The sequence below is a fragment of the Vicia villosa genome, linkage group LG7, assembly GCF_029867415.1.
Source record: "Vicia villosa cultivar HV-30 ecotype Madison, WI linkage group LG7, Vvil1.0, whole genome shotgun sequence".
NCBI classification, from domain to species: domain Eukaryota; kingdom Viridiplantae; phylum Streptophyta; class Magnoliopsida; order Fabales; family Fabaceae; genus Vicia; species Vicia villosa.
Window position 1 is genome coordinate 116997097 of NC_081186.1, and position 22629 is coordinate 117019725.

The 22629-nt window shown below is 34.1% G+C and overlaps 1 protein-coding gene across 1 annotated transcript; it reads left to right on the forward strand.

The window, feature by feature from the left end:
* The first annotated feature begins 8493 nt into the window (after positions 1-8493).
* On the forward strand, positions 8494-11242 carry LOC131620060 (uncharacterized). The gene is made up of 5 exons (XM_058891085.1): positions 8494-8739; positions 8794-9822; positions 9920-10168; positions 10280-10350; positions 10594-11242. The coding sequence occupies exons 1-5, from the start codon at positions 8494-8496 to the stop codon at positions 11240-11242; spliced, it is 2244 nt and encodes a 747-aa protein (XP_058747068.1).
* Positions 11243-22629: the final 11387 nt, after the last annotated feature.

The window sequence follows — 22629 nt, forward strand, 5'->3', positions numbered from 1 at the left end:
ATGCACGACGACGTCACCTGGAGGCCGTTCAGCGACTACGCTCAGGTTGTCCCCTTTGACGACATTGCTTTATATTCAGGCTGGTTGGCATGCGGGATCGACATCATGGTCCGGTATCTCCCTGAGCGGTGCATGCGTCAGTTCGGATTCGTGCAGCAGATACCCAGGTCACCCTTTGAGGCTGCTCCCGACACAGTGACCCGAGTGCAGCTCACTGCCATATGGGAGGACTGGCAGCATCATGTGGTACCGCAGGAGTACCGTCGCACTCGGGTCACACAGGACTGGCACAATGTGGAGGGATATGTCACATGGTTCTACCGGGTGTCACATCCTCTGCTGAGACTCGACGTTCCCGGCGCTTCTAAGCCAGCACACGAGGAGATCCTGGAGAACCAGCAGGCCGAGGATGACCACGCCATTGATCTCATGCCGATCTGCCAGCGGATAGAGATGCTTGGGCGGGACGCGTTGGATCGAGGTGTCGTTCATCAGGGTGGTCCAGAGGCAGTCACCGTGATGGAGATGATCGTCACTGATGCGGGCCGTGCGGCGACATACAGGCGGCAGAGGAGGTCCCAGGGAGAGAGGGTTAGGCACACCCAGTAGTGGTCGGGTTTATTTATTTTTTGTTTTCGGATTGTATCTTTAGCACACTATTTTTATTTGGATTTGGATCGGCTTGTATATATTACTTTTTTTATCATATTAGTTTTTTCTGTTTATAAGTCGCTTATTTTATTTCCCGGTTTCCTTTAATTAAAAATACGAGACTATTAAGAAAAACATAAAAAAAAACACAGTTTCTGCATAATTCGGAAGTTCATTTCCGAAACCCCTCAAAATCTGAACAAAGGTGTTTTCGGAAGTTCATCTCCGAAGACACCCCCATGAGGTGTTTTCGGAGATGCACTTCCGAATTGTGGAATTTTTTTTTAAAAAAAATGCTTCGGAAGTTCATTTCCGAAGCAAGGGTAATTTGAGTTTTTCGCTGGGGGTGACCCCATAGGGAGGTGGCTAAAGAAATTTTCAAAAGTTATCAATATAGATAATATATAAAAAAAATCGTTGTATTTATTTTTTGATGTAGTCTAATGTTGTATTAAATAATTTTAATATTTCTAAACAATTGTATAAATAATTTATATTATATAAATTTTCAATTCAACGATCAAATTTAAAAGATATGTATTGAGTTAGAGTAAAATATAAATATTTATTGAGTAAAATATTATTTAACGGTATAACATTGATTACAATATTATATATATCGGCTATTATATCGGTGAAATTTAATATCTCCTCATACACACACTCTTCATTTAAAGCTAGTTGAATTCTTATCATTAAAGTAACATAACGTAGAATGCTTATCATTAAAGTCACGTTTCATGGAAAAACTCATTTTCAAGATGAATTGTTGGAGCAATAGTTGATACAATCAACATGCAATCTTTTCAATTTCATGTTGTATTTTTTTATATATAACAACTGATGTTTAATACAAAAATGAATAAGACTAATAATATTACATGTAGTTTAAAAATTGGTCACTTTTACTGATAAATAAACAATCGAATTAACAAACTTCAGTTCAAAGTTATAAAAACAAAGTAACGGACTCTTAATACGCAAGATGATTAAACTAAATTCAAAGCTATCATTATTGTTAGAGTGAATAACATAAACCACTCTTTGGAAATAATTTTCAAAAATTACATTATCAAACTGCATATTTAGGCTCAGTTTGGTAAAATTAGATAGTAGTTGATAGCATGGTAACTTATAGTTGGTAGTTAATAGTTGATAGTTTTTGTTTATAGCTGATGACTGATAACTGATAAGCTAACTTGAGTGTTTGATGAATTAACTGTTTCATTAGCTAATAGATACAAACTAACACAAAAAATAATTTTAATTAATAAGAATAATAATATTTTCTTAAAATAATAAAGGTATAAATGAAAAAAAATCACAAGTTAAAACCTACCAGCTCAAAAACTACTTCAAATAGTTTTTGAATAAAAAACTAAAGCTAATAAAAAAGCTACAAACTAAAAGCTAAAATACTATTATCAAACTGAGTTTTTCTATTAATTTAAACTGAACAACTAAAAATTAAAAGATAAAAACTCTTTTTTAGTCTTACCAAATAGACGCTTATAGTTGCTTAAATAGCCTCCTTCAAAAATCAAAACCAATCTCCAATTTCATGTTCTATAATAGTATATTTTTGGTTTCATTTATAAATTGTTTTATTTATACGAGAAAAATATATATATATATTGTCAGTAAAATAATTGTCAACCATTGTGTAACATGTATTCATTCAAACCATATATGTATTTTTAAAATATATTAATATAACATTAACAAAGTATTAGTCTTTATTGAATGAACATTAAAAATTATTTTAAAATTATTTTAAAGTGAATGTATATTTATTAATCTATTTATTAAATTTTATTTATATTAATATTTAGGTTTAAATATAGTTTTGGCATCTCAATTTTTTTAATTGTTTGATTTTGGTCATCAAATTTTTTAATTGTTTGATTTTGACGTCTAAATTTTTATTGTTTAATTTTGATCCCTCGAATTTGTCTCATTTTATATTTGATAATTTCCTAATGGTATATAGATTAATTTCCTCTATTTTTTGTTGTTTTTTTTTCTTTCTTTTTTTCTTCTTTTCTACAATTCTATTTTTTTTATTTTAATTAGCTAGTGGTCTATGTTTTTTGTTTTCAAAACAATTTAAAATTAAGTATATGTTGAATGAAATAATTAAAATTTTAAAGATATTTCGTTAAAAGTTTAACTATTAAAAACAGAAAAAAATAAAATTGTAGAGAAGAAAATTAGGAAAAAAAAAGATGAAGTTTAATCTACTATGTTAAGAAGAAGAATGTGATGGACATGGTCAGTAGGGAGAGCTTCTCTTGGATCATGAAGAAAATTCTCAAACATAGGGATGAATACCAACTTTTGAATACTGTTATACAGGTGGACAAACTCAAATTGAAGAATGTCTATCTTACTATAAAAAATGAGCCCACTGTCTCTTGGAGCAAAATGATGTGGAATAATATGGCGAGGCCCCGAGCCCAGTTTAATTTCTGGCTTGCGTGCCACGATAGATTGTCCACAAAAGAGAGAATGTATAGATTCAACTTGAATGATAATCCCCTGTGTGTGTTCTGTCTGGAGGTAGAGACTACCAATCACTTGTTCTTTCCCTGCCCTGGTACAAGACAGATCTGGTATAATATTCTCAATTGGATCCAAATCCCGCATACGCCGTCTAATTGGAAGGAGAAACTTGTTTGCCTGATCAAGAGGTGCAAAGAAAATGGTTGGAAGGACACTATCCTCAAGTGTGCTGCTACGAAAACCGTATACCATACTTGGAAATACAGAAATGCGAAGGTCTTTGGAAAGGATATAGATAGTAACAATATAGTGAAAGAGATTATAGATACCTTGGTATATAGAATTTGGGGAACAAAAAAGTTAGAAAGCACTTAGCCATGCTTATGGTCTAGTTGCTTGATTTTTGGTTTCGTTAGTAGATTTGTCTTTGGGGCTGGATCGGTTGCGATCGCCTTTTGTAAATAGTTTTTTGAATTAATATATCCTTTGATTCAAAAAAAAAGGACTATCAAATATAAAAAAAAACAAATTTGAGAAGCACAAATTAAATAATTGACAAATTTCAAGGGCCAAAATCAATTGAAATTTGAAAGGTCAAAATCAAACAATTGAAAAACTTGAAGGACCATAATCAATCAATTAAAACTTAAAAGTTAAAATTAAACAATTAGAAAATTTGAAGGGCTAAAACTGAATTTAAACCTAATATTTATCCATTCTTATTTATTATTTTAAACTATTCTTTTGTTTTTAAATAATAGAAAATGTAAAAAAAGAAAACTTAAAAAAAAAAAAAAAGAGAGAGAGACAAGTTGAAAAAGTGATAGATCAATCACTACTCACTTAAAAACAGTGACCGCCAACCGTCTAATTCTAATTTCAATAAAAAATAAGAGAAATATAAACTTAATGGCATAATTATTTGACAATTTCTCATCCCATTTTTTGGGATTTCTTTCGGCCACGTGCATTTCTAAAAATACCATTTGTTTTTTAGAAGTATATCTTCGAAAATATATATTTTTATTTAACATTGATTTGTTCCGTAGGTACATCTACAAAATCTTTATTTAATGTTGTTTAAGCGGCTCCATAAATGTACTTACAAAACAATTCAACGTTAAATAAAAAAATTTGCTTCCGAATATACACCTCCAAAAGCGGAGGACAAAAATAAAATTTTGCTAGATACCTAAGAGTATTATGAAGTAGATTGAGATATTGTCTAATTATTGTATGAGTCATTTAAGTTATTTTATTGTAATAATTTGATCCTTTAAATTTTCTTTTAACAATTTAATTCTTTAAATTTTTTAGTTGAATTAGGATCTAATTTTATATATTTTTTAGATGCTACTTTATATATAGAGAATGACAAAATATAAATTTTGTTGTAATTTTATGTATTTTAAGTGATTGGTTTTATCTAAGATTTAAAAAAATTCCACTAGTACACGCACGTTACTTAACTTAAAGACCACACTATTACCAGGGGCGGAGCCAAGGCCCAGCTAGTCCAGGCTGGCGTCCGGGTTCAAGCCTTATTTTCTTTGTATTCCCTCCAATTTAATAGTCGATTTTTAGATAAAATCAGGGGCAAAATTAATAAAAATAGGGTGTGAAAATTAAAACAGATGAATAATTAATAGTGTAAAATTTTTGCCTAGACTTCCTAAAATTCTTGGCTCCGCCACTGATATTACAATAAAATAACTTAAAATACGTCTGATATATTTTTGCCAAACTTAATATAAATGATTCTACAACTAAGAAAAAATAAAAGACTACATTCAAAGTTGACAATGTATATTACATTAATTCACTTCTTATATATATATATATATATATATATATATATATATATATATATATATATATATATATATATATATATATATATATATATATATATATATATATATATATATATATATATATATATATATATATAATAATTTTTCCAAAAAATATAATACAAAATACATTAAAGATTAATAGGTTTAAGTGCAATTTCAATTCTCTTATTTAAAAAAATTACTATCATTTTTTAAAATCGAGTGTCTCTATGTGATTCAGTTCAATTTTGAGAAATGAAAATGGTATTTGATTGACCAAAAAAAACATTCAAATATGTTTAATGATATTTAGTTTTATGTTAGGTTTTTTTATCGGTTCACAATTTTAATTTTGATCGACTTGAATTTTTTTTAGCCAAAAAATAGATCAAGTATATTGAAAGACAAAGAAAAAGCTATACAAGGGGGATCAAACAAAATTTCTTAAGAAATAAGTGTTGGGGTTGGTTGAAAATATACATGTTTGAAAAAGTCTCACCTCGCTTCGTTTTGTGAAGGAAGAGGGAGTTCAAGGCTATATATAGGATTAAAAATTCTTCTAAGTCTCACATCGCTTATTTTAATGTTGGAAGTAGGAATCCAATGCTATATTTAGGATTCAAGTTCTTCGTTACAAAATGCACTAGTCAAAATCACTTTAAGCTTGTATTTTGACTTTCTTTGTTCTTTTATGCTCTTGTATTAGAGTGTTGTGAGATGTAATTAAATATTTGTTTTAGAAGGTGTGAGGGTACAGGGGCCTAGGGTATTTGAGGGTATATTATAGGTTGTAACAATTTTCACATAGTGTTATTCTCTAGTTATCTATTGACAACGGTCGTGGTTTTTCTCCGGTTTTGGAGTTTCCACGTTAATCTCTTGTGTTGTTATTTTGTTTCTCTTTTTTCTCTATGTTTGTTATTTTCCCAACAACTGGTATCAAAGCTTTTGGTTCGATCCGGGGATAAGAGTTCTTAGTATGCTCTATGGTTGCAGTTTTGTCTGATCTTCCACATCAGAAAAGAAGGGTGGTGTTGTGAAACAGTTGTTGAGCTGCAGTCATAAGTTCCGATGTGCAATTTGGATTAGAGAAAATTGATGGAAGAATTATTTTTTGACTTGTGGAAAGTTCAAGTCTAATATGTGTTGCTACAATCAAGATTACACAAGGTGCAAGATTATGTCGGTGGTTGAAGAGTTTTTTGCCAACAAGGAAGTTACACCATAAGTTTTCAACCTGGTTTTCGGCATGTGAAAATCTTGGAGTGGTTTAACTTCAAATGAAATTTATTCTTCATGATAAAGTATATTATTGTCGGTGATGACAATGTGAAATTCTTGAAGTGATTTATCTTCAAGTGAAATATATTCTTCACGAGAGAGTATGATAGTTTTTAAAACTATGATTGTCGGTTAAGACAATGAGAAAATTCTTAGAGTGGTGTAGTTTCAAGTGACTATACTCTTTATGGTGGAGTATGATTGTCAGTGAAGATAATGAAACTTGATGTATTATTTTCAATCAAGGTGGAGATTGTTGAGATTGATTGAAAATATTCATGTTGATACTCTTTATGGTGGAATATGATTGTCGGTGAAGACAATGAAATCTTATGTATTATTTTCAATCAAGATGGAGATTTTTGGGGTTGGTTAAAAATATACATGTTTGAAGAAGTCCTACATCGCTTAGTTTTGTGAATGAATAGGGAATTCAAGGTTATATATAGGACTAAAAGTTCTTCTAAGTCCCACTTTGCTTATTTTAGTGATGAAAGTGGGAATCCAAGGCTATATATAGGATTCAAGTTCTTCGTTACAAAACGCACCAGTCAAAAGCACTTTAAGCTTTTATTTGACTTTCTTTGTTCTCCTTATGCTCTTGTATTATAGTGTTGTGAGATGTAGTTAAATATTTGTTTTGGAGGGTGTGAATGTACTGGGGGCATGGTGTATTTGAGGGTATATTATGTGTTGTAACAATTTTCACATAGTGTTATTCTTTGGTTGTCTATTGACAACGGCCGTGGTTTTTCTCCAGTTTTAGAGTTTCCACGTTAATCTCTTGTGTTGTTATTTTGTTCCTTTTTTTCTATGTTTTGTTATTTTTTCAACAACTATAAAAATGCAATTTGAAACAATTTTGAGAAAAAATCAATAAATTTAAAAATAAAATTTCCTGTTGTCCGATTGGGATGATTTGAATAAAGAATTTGATATGATCTAATTTAAGGCGTTTAATTTATATTAGTTTAAGACATCCCATTACAATTATATATATATATATATATATATATATATATATATATATATATATATATATATATATATATATATATATATATATATATATATATATATATATATAATAATTTTTCCATAAAATATAATATAAATATATTAAAGATTAATAGGTTTAAGGGCAACTTCAATCCTCTTATTTAAAAAACTTACTATCATTTTCTAAAAGAGTGTGTATGTGATATTTAGTTCACTTTTGAGAAATAAATATGGTGTTTGATTTAAAAAAAAACATTCAAATATGTTTAATAATATTTAGTTGGCAAAATACCATTTTTCGTCCCTTAACTTTGACTCTGGGTCCATTTTGGTCCCTCAATTTTTAAAAAGTTCAAATAACTCCTTTATCTTTTAAAATGGTCTCACGTTTATCCTTCTATTTGGTTCTGTTAGTTGTCTCATTATTTTATTATCTATGTGGCCTTTATGAATGCTGATGTGGATAATACAGTATTACATGTTTATATTATACAAGTCTCATTTGTACAGTCTCGTTTACACATAGTCTCATTTCTCTTTTCCACAGAAGATAAAAAGGTTCAAGAAGCTCTGGGAACAAAACCAGCTCTGAGAACAAAACCATTTGTACATTGTAATCTCAAGGAAGAGTGAGGATTGACGCCACTGAATCATAACAGGTATGTCATTTAGGGTTCGTATTTAGGATTCGTATTTAGGGTTCGTATTTAGGGTTCATATTTAGGGTTCGTATTTAGGGTTCGTATTTAGGGTTCGCTTTTAGGGTTCGTTCGTATCTCAGGGATGTTATTTTAGGGTTTGTTTGTTCTGATTCAGGGTTTTTAAAACACGATTTTTATTTAGGGTTTGTTTGTTCTGATTCAGGGTTTTTAAAACACGATCTTTATTTAGGGGTTGCCTTGCTTCAGGTGTAATGGACGAGTTCCTGAATTTAACCATACACCATAGTGGTGGATTTGTTGATATTAACAATGGTCAGTATGAAGGAGGAGACATTGCAAAGTTGAGAATAGATGCAGACACGTGGGGTTATTTTGAATTTGTTGGTGTTCTTAAGGAGTTAGGTTATAGAGAGTTTGAGAGAATTTGGTACAGAGATCCTACTGAAGGCATGCTTGAATTAGTTGATGATAAAGAAGCCTTAGATATAGCTGATCTTTAGAGGGTGCATTTAAGGGTTGACATATATATTCAACACACAGTAGCTGAGCCGGAATTTTGTGATATGCCTATAGAAGCAGAAGGAATGAATGTTGTGAGGGATGAAGAGACTGTTGTTAGGGATAAGGATGATATTACACATGATGAAGAAGAGTTAATGTCAAAAATGTATGAGGAAGTGGTTGGTCAGGATGAAGCTAATGTTGTTAGGGATGAAGAGAATGTTGTGAGGGAAGAGGGAAATGTTTTCATGGATGAAGAGAATCTTGTGAGGGATGAAGAGAATCTTGTGAGGGAAGAGGGAACTGTTGTGAGGGAAGAGGGCATTGTTGTGAGGGATGAAGAGAATATTGTGAGGGAATAGGCTAATGTTGTGAGGGATGAGGACAATGTGGGAGAGGTGAATGATGGGTCTACTACTGATACTGGAGATGATAGTGCTAATGAAAATTATGGGAGTGCTATGGAAGTGGGATTTGATGGTTTTGATGATTTAGAGGAAGAAGACTTGGATGATCTTCTTGAAGATCTAGAGGGGGAACAAAGCAAACAACAATTGGATAATGATGGCTTGGAAGAGGAAATAGTAAATGACAGTGAGGAACTTGAAAGTGGTTGTGATAGTGAAGATGGTGATGTTAGAAAGAAAAGTTACCCAATGTTTAATATGAAGAAGGACATGGCAGATTACAAATGGGAAGTTGGAGTGTACTTTAGGTCAAAGGATGACTTCAAAGAAGCTATAACATCATATGTTGTGCAAAGTGGGAGAAATATGAGGTTTATAAAGAATGGCAAAGTGAGGGTGAGGGTTAAATGCAAGGAAGGGTTTCAATGGGAAGCCTATTATGCTAAATTGCCAAATGAAGAAACATGGCAATTAAGTAAATTGGTTGACAAGCATGAGTGCAGTAGAGAGTATAATGTGAAAATGTTGACCACTAAATGGCTGAGCAAGAGAATTCAAAATTCTCTGAAAAACAATCCAAGGATGAAGATTAAGGACATTAAGGCAAAGGCTCAAAGGAAGTGGAATGTGGGTGTTAACAAGACTAAGGCTATAAGGGCAAGATTTAAAGCTAGAGACATGGTTGATGGATCTTTCTTAGGGGATTATACAAGGATTTATGATTATTGTCATGAGTTGTTAAGAGTTAACCCAGGGTCTACTATCAAGATTAATGTTGATCCAGTCCCAGAAGGTAATGAGGACCAAAAACCATATTTCAAAAGGTTGTATGTTTGCTTTGCACCATGTAAGGAAAGTTTCAAGTTATCTAGACACATCATTGGTCTAAATGGCTGTTTTTTAAAGGGGTTGTGTGGTGGGCAGATTCTGGCTGCAATAGGGAGGGATCCAAATGACCAGATGCTCCCAGTTGCATTTGCAGTTGTAGAAGGTTATGGTTTATATTATTTGTTCATAATTATGTCTTTGGTCCTGAATTATATTGTTTAGTTATGCATTATATTGTTATGTGAAATTTCAGGGTCTACTACCAGCAATGGATGAGCTTTTGCCAGGTGTTGAACAAAGATTTTGTGTGAGGCACCTTTATAATAACTTTAGGAAGAAATATCCTGGTAAAATGTTGAAAGATGCTATCTGGAAGGCTGCAAGGTCAACATATGTACAAGCTTGGGAGAGAGAAATGAGGTCTATGAGACTTATTAGTGATGAGGCATATTTACATATGATGAAGACATCTCCAAGATTCTGGAGTAAATCACACTTTAAGGTAATATGAACTTGTAACTTGCTATAACTTGAAATATGAACCTGTTTGATAATATGAAACATGTAACTTGCTATAACTTGAAATTTGAACATGCACATATGCTGTGATCAGGTAACTAACAAATGTGATACTCTACTCAATAACATGTCTAAGGCATTCAATAATGTGATCCTTGAGTCAAGGTCCATGCCTTTAGTAACAATGCTGGAAGAGATCAGGACTTATTTTATGGAGAGATGAGCTAGGAATAGGATGAGGTTTGAGAATTTGCCTGATGATGCAGTGCTGCCAAACATCAGAAAACAAGTGGAAAAAATAAGTACCTACATCAACACATGGATTGTAAGGTATAAATATGTTTGCCTAATTTTTGTATTTCATTATGCATGAGCCGTAATGTAACAATTGGTTATTCTATTGTGTAGGATGTCTGATGAACATATTTTTGAAGTTAAGCATGTGCAAGATCCAACTGACATGTTCACTGTGAACTTGAAAGACCACATATGTTCATGTAGGAAGTGGGAGTTGTCTGGTTTGCCATGTGTTCATGCATTGTCATGTATGAAGAGTAGGAACTTTAAATTTGAAGATTTCGTTCCAGAGTACTATAGGAAGAGTAGGTACATTGTACTCTACAAACCAGTTATATATCCTGTGAATGGTTCAAACTTATGGGCAAGGACACAATACCCAGATGTGCATCCTCCAAAGTACAGAAAGATGCCTAGAAGACCAAAGAAGAAGAGGAATCTTGAACAAGGAGAACTTGATGGGACTGACAAAAAAATTAGGAGGACAGGTCTGATTGTGAAATGCAGTAGATGCAAGAAGTCATGGCACAACAAAGCTACATGTAAGGTGACAGGCCCTGCACAACCAACTAGTCAACAAACATCACAACAGACTCCTCAAGGGCCTGCACAACCAAGTACTCAACAAACATCACAACTAACTACTTCACAGCCAGCTACTCAACAAGTTACTTCACAGCCAGCTACTCAACAACGTCAAGCTATTTCACATGCTGCACAACAGAGTCAACCAGCTTCTCAGACATCCAGAACAAGATAAGGGCCTGCAAATAAGGCAACAACAATCAAGGCAAAAAATATGGGTGTGAGAAGGCCACACACTCCTTGGGTACCACCAGGACCAACCACTAGATTAGGTGCATCAAAAATTGGGCCAACAACTAGGAGGACAACACCAACAAAGAGAGCCACATCCAAGAAGAATGTCTAGCACTTTAGATTTTGTTTTGGTTAATTAGCACTTTTGGAACCACTTGTGGGTTTATGTAATTTGTCTGTTTTGATTATTTAGCACATTTGGAACCACTTTTGGAACATGTTGTTTATAAACATGTCTTTTTGAACATGTAATCTGCAAGTCTTAAGTAATGTTGGAACCCAAACTGGTTTAATGCATCACTATTTTGAACGCGTATCTTCAAGTCTTAAGTAGTCTTATGTAATCTTCAAGTCTTAATTGGTACATAATGCATAACTGGTTTAATGCATAACTGGTTTAATGCGTAACTGTTTTGAACTGTTTTGGATGCATTATAAGTAGACAAAATCTATTGATTCCATTTGTTCAGAACTACAAGACTTTATTGGTACCAAACTGGTTCATAAAACTGGTACATAACTGCTTTTAATTTGTTCAAAATCTATTGATTCCATTTGTTCAAAATTACAAGACTTTATTGGTACATAATTGGTTCATAAAACTGGTACATAACTGCTTTCAATTTGTTCAAAATCTATTGATTCCATACTGCTTTCAATTTGTTCATAACAGTGGTACATAACTGGTACTGAGAACCAGACAAACTAATACTCTTTCACTAACACATAACCTAATCCTTAAAAAAACAGGTTACAAACAAAATTATGACAATCATCAAGCTACAATATTTTCCAAAATTCATCATCTTCTTCAATTGACTCTGTATGTGATCAGTCTCTTTCCTTATTTCTTCAGTTGACAATCTCATTTTGACAATCTCCTCTTGTATGTGTTCAATATTCTTTCCAAGCTTTTCCAACCTAACCATCATGATTTGCCGTTTGTTATCTTCAGATTCTTCGTAGAACCACTCGAAAAACCCACACCCAGGATGCACAGGTCCCTACATGTCACACACATTCATGTTCAATTTCATAAATCTAAAAAACCAACACTCTGTGAACAAATAACGTACCTTAAAATGAGGGCACCCCCAAAATTGTCTTCCAAAACTCTTAGCCGTCTTTGCCCTTCGTAGAATGGCTTATCTCCACAATAGCAAACTGGTTTCCATGGCAGATTCGCCGTCGTACAGAGCTGGGAGATCAAACTTTCATGGCTTCCTTGTAACATAGATGAAGAAGAAGTGGACGATGTCATTGTTCTAGAATTCTATAAAACCCTAGCAGCCCCTAATTTCTTCACACGATGGTTCTTAATCAAGAAACCCTAGCCCCCAATTTGGTTTGTGTTACTCTCTGTAACATTCCTTTTAATGAAGGAGAAGAAGCTCCACGTCATATGCCACGATGGCAACTCCAAACGGCCGTTTCCATGAAATAGACGGAAAGGATTTACGTGAGACCATTTTAAAAGATAAAGGAGTTATTTGAACTTTTTAAAAATTGAGGGACCAAAATGGACCCCGAGTCAAAGTTAAGGGACGAAAAAGGGTATTTTGCCTATTTAGTTTTATGTTAGTTTTTTTTATTGATTCACAATTTTAATTTTGATCAACTTGAATTTTTTGTAGAAAAAAATAGATCAAGTACTATGAAAGACAAAGAACAAGCTTTATAAGGTCTTTGTCAATATCACTGTGCACAAAATTAAATCAATTGTTAGTTCTAGATATGAAACTAATGGTGGCTAACAAATCCACACAATCATTGGCTCCCCTAAAAATATGAGTGACCAAAAAATTCATGTTAAGAGTAATACATACATAATTCGACCATCTAGATCTTATTTTTCAATGAACAAGTTTACAGTTGGTGAAAGCTTTCACCACAATTGTGGAATCGAATTCAATCCAAAGATTATCTGACTTTCTCTCCCAAGCATGCTTCACTACTACCATGGCCGCAGTAAGTTCCGCAAATAATGCATTGCCAACACCTAAGAAGTTCGCAAAGCTTCCCATGAGATCAACTGCCTCTTTTCTGAAGATTCCCCGACAAGAACAAGAAGAAGAAACACCTATAACAAAGTCTTCAATGTTGCATTTGATCCAAACCCATATTAGAACACTCTAACATAATATGTCATTTTTTGTTAGTTCACCAAACCTTTAAGTTATATTTGTTTACTTTAATTTTTAAAAGTGGCGATAAAATATTCCTAGGCACATGTCAGCATGTGAGCCTAATAAATAGAACTATACCAATTCACATTTTATTACAACTTAATCATAAAAGAGTTCAATTTGAATCAATCCATTTAAATTCAATGGTCTGTAATATGATAATAGGTTTGATATTTTTTATTCAAAATCAACTTTTCACACTCTTATTGACTTGTGTCTTGAATTGTTAACCTTATGAGTCACTCCCCTTTCCACCACATCAAAAGCTCAAAACCACATCAATAGACTATGAATCCATTCTCTTCGACTAAGTCTAGTCCCTACATAAAACAAGAATATATAATAAAACACATATGGATTAAACTATCTTTAATTCAATTTTAAAAACAACAAAAATCAATAACATTGTACATGTAAGAATTGGCGGGAACCTAATTGAAGGCTTAGGCTGGTAACGTAGTTGGATTAGCTCGACGACTTTATCCTTATGCATTTCACCCCTCCAAACCTCATACTTGAGGGACTGTGAACATCTCAGAAATAGTGGTTAAGAGAAATTGTGGCGGGTCGGGTTAGCTCGAGTCGGGTATGACCCTCATCACCAGGGCTATAAGCGGCATAGGCCACCGTAATGTCGCGATATCCTAGACAAGTCTTGATCGTCATTTATTGTGTGATGTAAGCATGTCCAAACATGTTTCTTAAATGCAATAATGATCAAATGATTGGATATTATGGCTCTTCATGAAAATTAGACACAAAAACAGAAACTTTAATTAAAGAAGAGTTTATATAAAGTCGATGAATGAAAAGTGAAATATATGATCTGAAATGAGAATGTGAAGTAAATGACATTAAAATAAGAATGTTCCAGTTAAGGAAACATAAATACAATGAAATAAAGAGACACAAACTCATACATGTTTCTCACAAACTGTTTCGCTCTTTGACTCGGGTACTCCAATTCTATAAAGAGATGTATGAATTTTTGCGACCTTGAATACAATGTATGAATTTTCTATTGATATTACTCTAAAGATAATTTTTGTAACACCCCAATTTACCCCCATCGAATATAAATAAAATCAAAGTATAAAAATCTCATTCAAAACAATACATCAAAACCAAGATGTCACTTTTCTTCATAATACCGATACATGCTCATAATTTAATAACAGATACATAACACATTTAAGTCGGGTGAACCGATAAAAATAATATACTCTTCAAAATATGTTTTATTACGCAGCAGAAATCATCAAGAATTCAATTAAAAACCAACAACAACTTAGTTTGACAATAGTCAACATCGTTACTCATAAAACTTCAACAACCAAATTAAATCCAACAAATAAAGCAAATAGCGTTCACCCCCTCTAGTGTTACATATCAGAGTGACGACGCCAACTCGAACTACTTGAAGGTAACTATCCTTCATTCCTGATTACCTGCACGTTACCAACATAGGGGTAACATTCAAATAGAAGGGGTGAGATATCATAACAATCTAAATAAGTGTATGATAACAAGTATATGAGAACAAAGTCATACACAATTCACCACTCCACAATACGTCAACATCATTTATTAATAAGTAGTATACAATTATTCCATATTACACAACTCATCATCACATAATCAATTATACAAGAATTCATCACCAATCAGTTCATCGTCACTCATCATCATGAAAAATGCAACTAAACTAGTGACTATGCAAATGCATGTGGTACCAATAAGGTATACACCCCCATCATAATTACCAATAAATAGAGGCAGCAACAAGGCATAAGCCTTCATCTTAGTTTTCCAATACAGGCCATCTTAATTTGCCAATCCAAGCCATCATGAATGCAATGTATGCTACACAACATGCAATACAATGACACCAATCATGCAACCACAAGGCATAAGCCTTCAACATATGCAAATATAGGTCATCACTTCATCATCATAACAACATCAATTCATCATGTTATTCATACCTCATCACAAACTTCATATTACACACATCATCTTAATAATGTCAAACATCATAGTACACAAGTCAAGTAACGACATGACACGGTTAATTCAACCTTATAATAAAATCATACTTATTGTTAATTCATCGTGGGGAATCGTTACCTCATCATAAGGAAGATACATATCGTCATCCCAATAACTGTATCATCATAAGGAAAAACACAATTCAAGTTGCACTATGACATGGTTACGTTAATTCATAACAAAGGGCTTACTTCCTATGTTAACACCACATAGTTCATCACTTAATCCTAATGCAAGCACTAGAAAATTACATCCTATGAATCATTTTATTCTATCATGATATAGTTCATTTCATTATCTTTCTAACGCTTCGAACAACGTATAAATCAGAGTTACGGTTTAAAAGTTATGGCCTTAACAAAATCTGTCAAAAATTGGATGTCGTTCGAGTTCGCTCAGGTCGACGCATGAGTCAACTCATGCTGAATTTTTGGTATGTGATGCACCAACGCATAGCCTCCTTAGGTCGATGCATAGTTGATTCTGTCCCCCTCGGGTATGCTCAGGTCGACCCTCCGGTGGATTCATACTGGGTGTTTTTCCTGCATGCGTCGACGCAAGGATTCTTCGAGTCGACGCATAGCTGTATTATGCAGAATTTTTCTGTGATTTCTTGACTCCAAAATCCACTTTTTCCTTTAGTTTAGACAATTTTAAGCCTTCTAATACATGCTTAAATTATTGTTATCAACTACATCACCCTAACATACTTCTTATTAATTTATAGGATCAAAACCCAAATCATCCTTTGATTCTTTTCACATCAATTCATCACAAAATACTAAAATCTTCATGTAATCACACATCACAAGATCATCATCATACCAATACAAAATCAACAACAACATTCTTATGTGAATGCTCGGTTAAGGCTAGTGCTCATTTTCCAATTCCACTATGTAGAATGGGTTTCAACAACATATGTTTGATAATATAAAAATGCAAATAAACAAACACATATGTTGATTTAATATAATACTTCAGTTTCGTACAAGAGAAATAGAAACAAAGGCACAACTTCTCTATCAAGCTATACCTAGTTTATACATCGTTCAACACTCGATTGAGATAAATAGGGAACCATTGTCAGACCCGCACAAAATCCACTATGTGGACCTAGATCCTCGTGGGACCCCCTCAAAATATATCTTGGGCCCCATGGAAGGGCTAAAAACTATCCACACATGATTCGAGGAATACCAAACTACTCACTTTCAGATGGCCAGAAGGTTCAATATGCAGGCGAACCTGAATAAATGCTCATTCGAGGTACATGCCAAAAAATTTACAGGCTTCTTGCTAACTAGGCGAGTAGGCGGGGAATAAAGGTCAATCTAGACAAGTTTCAGACGATTATAAACATGAGAATCCATACCTCAATAAAGGAGGTTCAACAATTGACAGAAAGGATAACATCACTCTCTAGATTCTTATCTTGTGTGGGCGACAAGTCCATCCACTTCTTTGCTACACTGAAAAAGGCAAAAAGTATTTAATGGACAAAGGAATGAGAGAAGGATTTTTAAGATTTGAAAAACCTAATGTACGCTCCACCATTCCTTACCTAATCTAAGAAAGGGATGCTATTGATACTATAACTATCCATCACGTTGAAAGCTTTAAGCTTAGTTCTGGTCCAGGAAGGCAGAGAGGAGAAATGGCGATCTATTTCATTTGCAAAGTATTAAAGGGGGTTGAGTTGCACTATCAAAAGATAAAACAATTGCCTTTGGTAATCATGATTATAGAGAGGGAATTAAGGACATTAGATCATTGTTAAAACCAATTATCCGATCAAGTAGGTATTGAAAATCCAGACCCGACTAGCAGAATATTGGCATGGTCAGTAGAGCCATCAGAGTATGATATAAAATTCTTACCCATTAGCAACATCAAATATCAAGCTCTGGGATACTTCTAGGTCAAGTTCAGAACCCCCATTGAGGCACAATCCCCACGTATCTAGTTCTTATTAGTTGATGGGTCATCGAACCTAAAAGGGAGCAGAGCATGGATCGTATCGGAAGGATCTGAGGAGGCATTATTGGAACAATCTATGTGTTTTCAACTTCAAGGGCAGTATTAATCAAAATAAGTGTGAAGCTCTTTTAGCGAGAATGAAATTAGCCCATGGAGTAGAAGCTACTCACCTCCGAGCCAAAAGTGACTCTTAGTTGGTCACCAACCAGGTACGAGGAGATTATTAGACAAAGGAGCCATTTCTTTCCAAATAACTACAAGATATACTCAAGATGTCAAAGGACTTCAAGACCTTCGAGATAGTGCATGTTCCCCGTGAATAAAATGTTTAGGATGGCCTATTGGCAAAGCTCGTCAATACTAAAAAGTTGAGATTAAACATAACAGTAATACACGATACTCTCAACAATCTAAGTACCGAAGCATCAGGGATATTGATGATTGAGAGTGGATAAAGCTAGATGACTCCCATCATCGAATACTTAACCAAAAAGTCTTTACCAGAAGAAGTGATGGAGGCTAGGAAAATATGAAGGCTCGTTAGTAGATATGTCACAGTGGCAGGAAGACTTTACAAAATGGAAAAAGCAATGCGCATGCTAAGATGTATCCCTAAGGAGGAAGTTAATATGGTTTTTTATGAGGTATACAGAGGTATATGTGGAAACCACATCGAAGAGAGATCTTTAGCAAGCAAACTTCTAAGGCCGAATACTACTGGCAATAGATTCTTAGAGACAATGTCAGGTTTGTTAATCAGTGCAACAAGTTCCAAAGGTATGCACCATTCATTCATACCTCTCCCGAGTTGCGGCACCCAATTATCTTGCCATAACCATTTTAAAAATGAGGAATGGAAATATTGGGTCCGTTTCCATTACACCGGGTCAGCTAAAGTCCATATTGACTGGGGTTGATTATTTTACTAAATGGGTGGAAGCGGAGGCAGGGTTCAAATTAACGGCATAAAGGGTAAGACATTTTTATTGGAGGAACATCATCTATCGTTTTGGCCTGCCCAAAACCATTGTTTTCAAAAATGGGACGCAGTTCCCCTGCTCGACTGTGATGGAGTTCTGTGAAAACTAGGGAATCCACATGAAGTTCATATTAGTCAAACATCCCTAAGAAAATGGACAAGCTAAAGCTGTTAATAAAGTCGTACTGTTGGGAATGAAGAAGAAGTTAGACAAAGCCAAGGGTTTGTGGGTTGAACATCTCTACAAAGTGTTGTGGTCTTTCTAGACAATCCTACATTCATTAATTAAAGATACCTCATTCATGATGGTTTGTAAATCCTATGCCATGCTTTCAGTAGAAATCAACGACTATATATGGAGACGAGAACATTTTAATGATGAGAACAACTAGCTCTAGTTGGAAAGTGCAACAGACCTAATCAAAGAAGTCCGAGAAATTTCTCACATCCAGAAATACATAGTAAAGTAAAAGGAAGAAAGGAGGTACACCAGAAAGTAAAGCCAAGGGTGTTCTAGTGTTGAAACAAGTGGTAGATCTAGCGATAAGAGGCAAAAAACTTCCCAACTGGGAGGGACCACACATGCACTTCAGAAGCTGTCACACGAGGTGTAGAAGCTGGAGAGCCTAGAAAGAAAGGAATTTCTACAGTCTTGGAACGCAACAAGCTTAAGGCACTATTTTAGTTAAGAAGATTTTCAATTATCGAGAATAAATTGTAAAAATGTACTTTTAGAATATTTGATAAATAGCGTCTTGTGGTAACAATTTTTTCCCTATAAAGGAAGGGATTTTTAATGAGGCACCCTTGGCGTTTAAGTGATTTTTGTAGGTATTAGTGAGACATGGGCCAAAACGCAGAAAACTCTTAGAGTATTTTAACCTAAGACATCCGCATGGGCATTAAACGAAACCTATTGGGCTCTTTAAGTCGTCTAACACGAGACTTCCAAAAGGGACATTAAGCGGAACCCATTGGGCTCTCCGATTAGTTTAACCTAAGATGTCCACAAGGGGAATTGACCGGAAACCACTGGGCTTTCCGAGTCGTCTAACCCAAGACCTCCATATGAGGAATTGACTGGAACCCAATGAGCTCTCAAAGTCTTCTAACCCAAGACCTCCACATGGGGCATTGACCAAACTCCACTAGGCTATCCAAGTCATTTAACCCATGACCTCCACGGGGGCATTGACCGGAACCCACTAAGCTCTCTGAGTCGTATTAACCCAATACCTCCATGGAGGGCATTGACCGAAACCCATTAGGCTCCCCGAGCCGTTTAACCCAAGACTTCAGCGGAGCATTAATCAGCAAATCAAGAAAAGGAGTAAAAAGTAAACATTTCTCAAATCAAGTATCATGAAAACAAGTGTTTGACAAAATATAAATTGAAGAAACAAAAGAAAAATCATTCTACAAATACTTGATTAAAATAACAAGATAGTACCATTACATCAAGTCCTTTAAGGGACCGATAAATTCATTAAACAAGAAAAAAAAAATATTCCTCATAGGCTGACACCACCGTTTTCTCGCCTCACTTCCTCTACATTACTCTTCTTGGGTTCCTGATTCTCAGTGACAAGCTTGACTTCAACAGAGGCATCTGACTCATTAGTCGGCTCTGAATCGACCTCGTCTACCAGGCGACCATCAACCACCACCTTGAAATAATCCAACCCGGATAAATCAAAGTCGGGATAGAAGCAGAGAACTTGATCTTTGTCTTTACTAAAACCTAGATCTTTGGAAATGAGGTCGTTCACGCGCTCTCCATAAGGTCTGTCTTAAGTCCTTCGACAAAGGTCTGCTAGATGTAACGCTAAAAACCTATTAGTAAGGGGCAATAATAACAACCAGGGTGTTGCGAGTCCCAATAAAAGCAATCATGAGACTTTGAGGCAATTTTCAATGCACAAAAGTCGAAGGGTCCAACGACGGACACATATCTCATTAGAAGTAACACGTCTCCCACGAGAACCACATGTGCAGAAAGCTAAAACAAAGGTTTTTTTGACATGTGTCCATTTTGTACCTAAGGTGTTCTCGGTGGGAAGAGAAGGAGGATTATAGAACATATCTCGATAACCTCGTAGTCTGATACCCTTTAAGAACAGGTTGGAACTTTATGCTGAGAAGGTTAACAATATAGAACTTTGTGTAATAACATGACAAATAAGATAATCACGACGATTGTACCCGTAGTTGGACTAAAGTAATGCAAGCAGATTAGCCCAAACGACACCACCCTTAATTGAAAGATTAGGAGGCTAATATAGTTAGATCGGCCTAACAAGTTTATCCTTAAGCACTTCACCTTTTCACACCTTGTGTTTGGGGGACTATGTACATCTAGGAATTATGGGGAACCTAATTAGAGGCTTGGGCGACTAACAATGTTGGATAAATTTGACAATTTTATCCTTAAGCACTTCACCCTTCTGGCCTAATGCTTGGAGGGTCGTGTACATCTAAGAATTGACAAAAACCTAACTAGAGGCTTGGGCGACTAATGTAGTTGGATCAATCCTAAAACTTTATCCTTAAGCATTCTGCCCTCTTCATACCTCATGCTTGAGGAACTGTGTACATTCTAAAAATGCTGGTTAAGAGCAAGGATGGTGGGCTGAGTTTGGACTCAAGTCAGGTATGACCCCATCACCAAGGCGATACGCGGTATAGGTCACCGTAATTATACCTCTGTTTAAAGTCACTAATTTTCAAAAAATATACGTTTCTACCGAAAATTTCGAAAAAATACTGAATTTTAAAAAAATTTCGTGAGTTTTTATCGGAAATTTCAAAAAAATACCATAAATTTTGGAAAATTTACCGGATTTTTCGAAATTTCCGATATTTTGTAAAAAAAAAAATTGTGATACCATAAATTTGAATATGTATCGGAAATTTCAAATTAACTAAAATTTTCGATATTTTTTTTTAAAAAAAAACTAATACCATAAATTTTAAATTCCTAATATGTACCATAAATTTAAAATTTCCAATATATTAAAAATTCTTTGTATCTTAAAATTGGATTAAAAAAATATGGTGTGCAAGTAAAAAAAATATGGCGGTAACTTAAATACACATGTACGCAACAAACGCTCTAGTAGTATTGACTTTTCGATTTCAAGTATTAGTCATTGCTGTCCTTCTCATTATACTATGGTCCGTTCTCTTTATTTTGTTTGTTTTCTTCCACTGAAATTATGTTGTTGTTTCTCATTAAACTTTCTTAGTCTAAAAGTGTAACAATTTCCTTCTCAATGCTCATTTTTTCATGATGTCATTTCTTATCTTAATATCCCACGGCAAAGGGAATTTTCCACATTGTATCTCTAGCCCCATCTAATAATTTCTTCTTCTTTTTTTCTTTTCATTTTTCATCATGGTTTTTAGTTTCTCATATTTTATACTCTCCATGTTTTGACTAAATGTGTATTTTTTTTTTGCGTGCTTTAACATCTTCTAAAAGCACCCTCAATACTATATTTTGATATGATTTTAATATTTATGGAACTTTTTTCTTCTAATTAAATCAAAATTACAAATTTAAATAAATTTTGTACATGTGGACATTCAATGTCTTACTTATTTTGTTTTGTTAAAGTAACTATTCTTTACACATAATAACTTTTTAACTCCATTTTGTCACATAAAATCTATTCCATTTTTTATTTTCCCCACATAAAAAGATCATCAAATAGATAGTATGAGGTCACAAAAAGAAACATATTTATCCAAATGAAAAGAATAAGTTTCCTTATCCTTCAAATAGTTCATGCCATCATCAATTAATCATGCAAGAAAGAATCTTATCGAGTTCCATACTCTTTTTTCTTTCTTTTTCTTCTTTTTCACCCTCTTCCTCATCTTCACTCTCTTTTTAACCTATTTTTTGTGTTGTTTGCCAAACAAGTGAATAACATTGACCAACAAAACCTTCCTAACACTAACCCCATAAGATGGGACCCATCCCATGGACTAGTCCTTATCATAGTAGGTCCAATAACGATCACCGTAGATTTTTTTCCATGTAATTTCATATGAGACGGTATCCTAAGGGACCCATCCTCTATATCACTAGTTACTACCTCCCTCTCTCTCTATTCCTATATTAAAAATAAC

Coding starts and splice junctions, on each gene's coding strand:
- LOC131620060 (XM_058891085.1), top strand. CDS start 8,494: ATGCCTATAGAAGCAGAAGGAATGAATGTTGTGAGGGATGAAGAGACT. Junction 8,740..8,793: donor TGAGGGAAGAGGGAACTGTT/GTGAGGGAAGAG, acceptor GTGAGGGAATAG/GCTAATGTTGTGAGGGATGA. Junction 10,169..10,279: donor GGAGTAAATCACACTTTAAG/GTAATATGAACT, acceptor TGCTGTGATCAG/GTAACTAACAAATGTGATAC.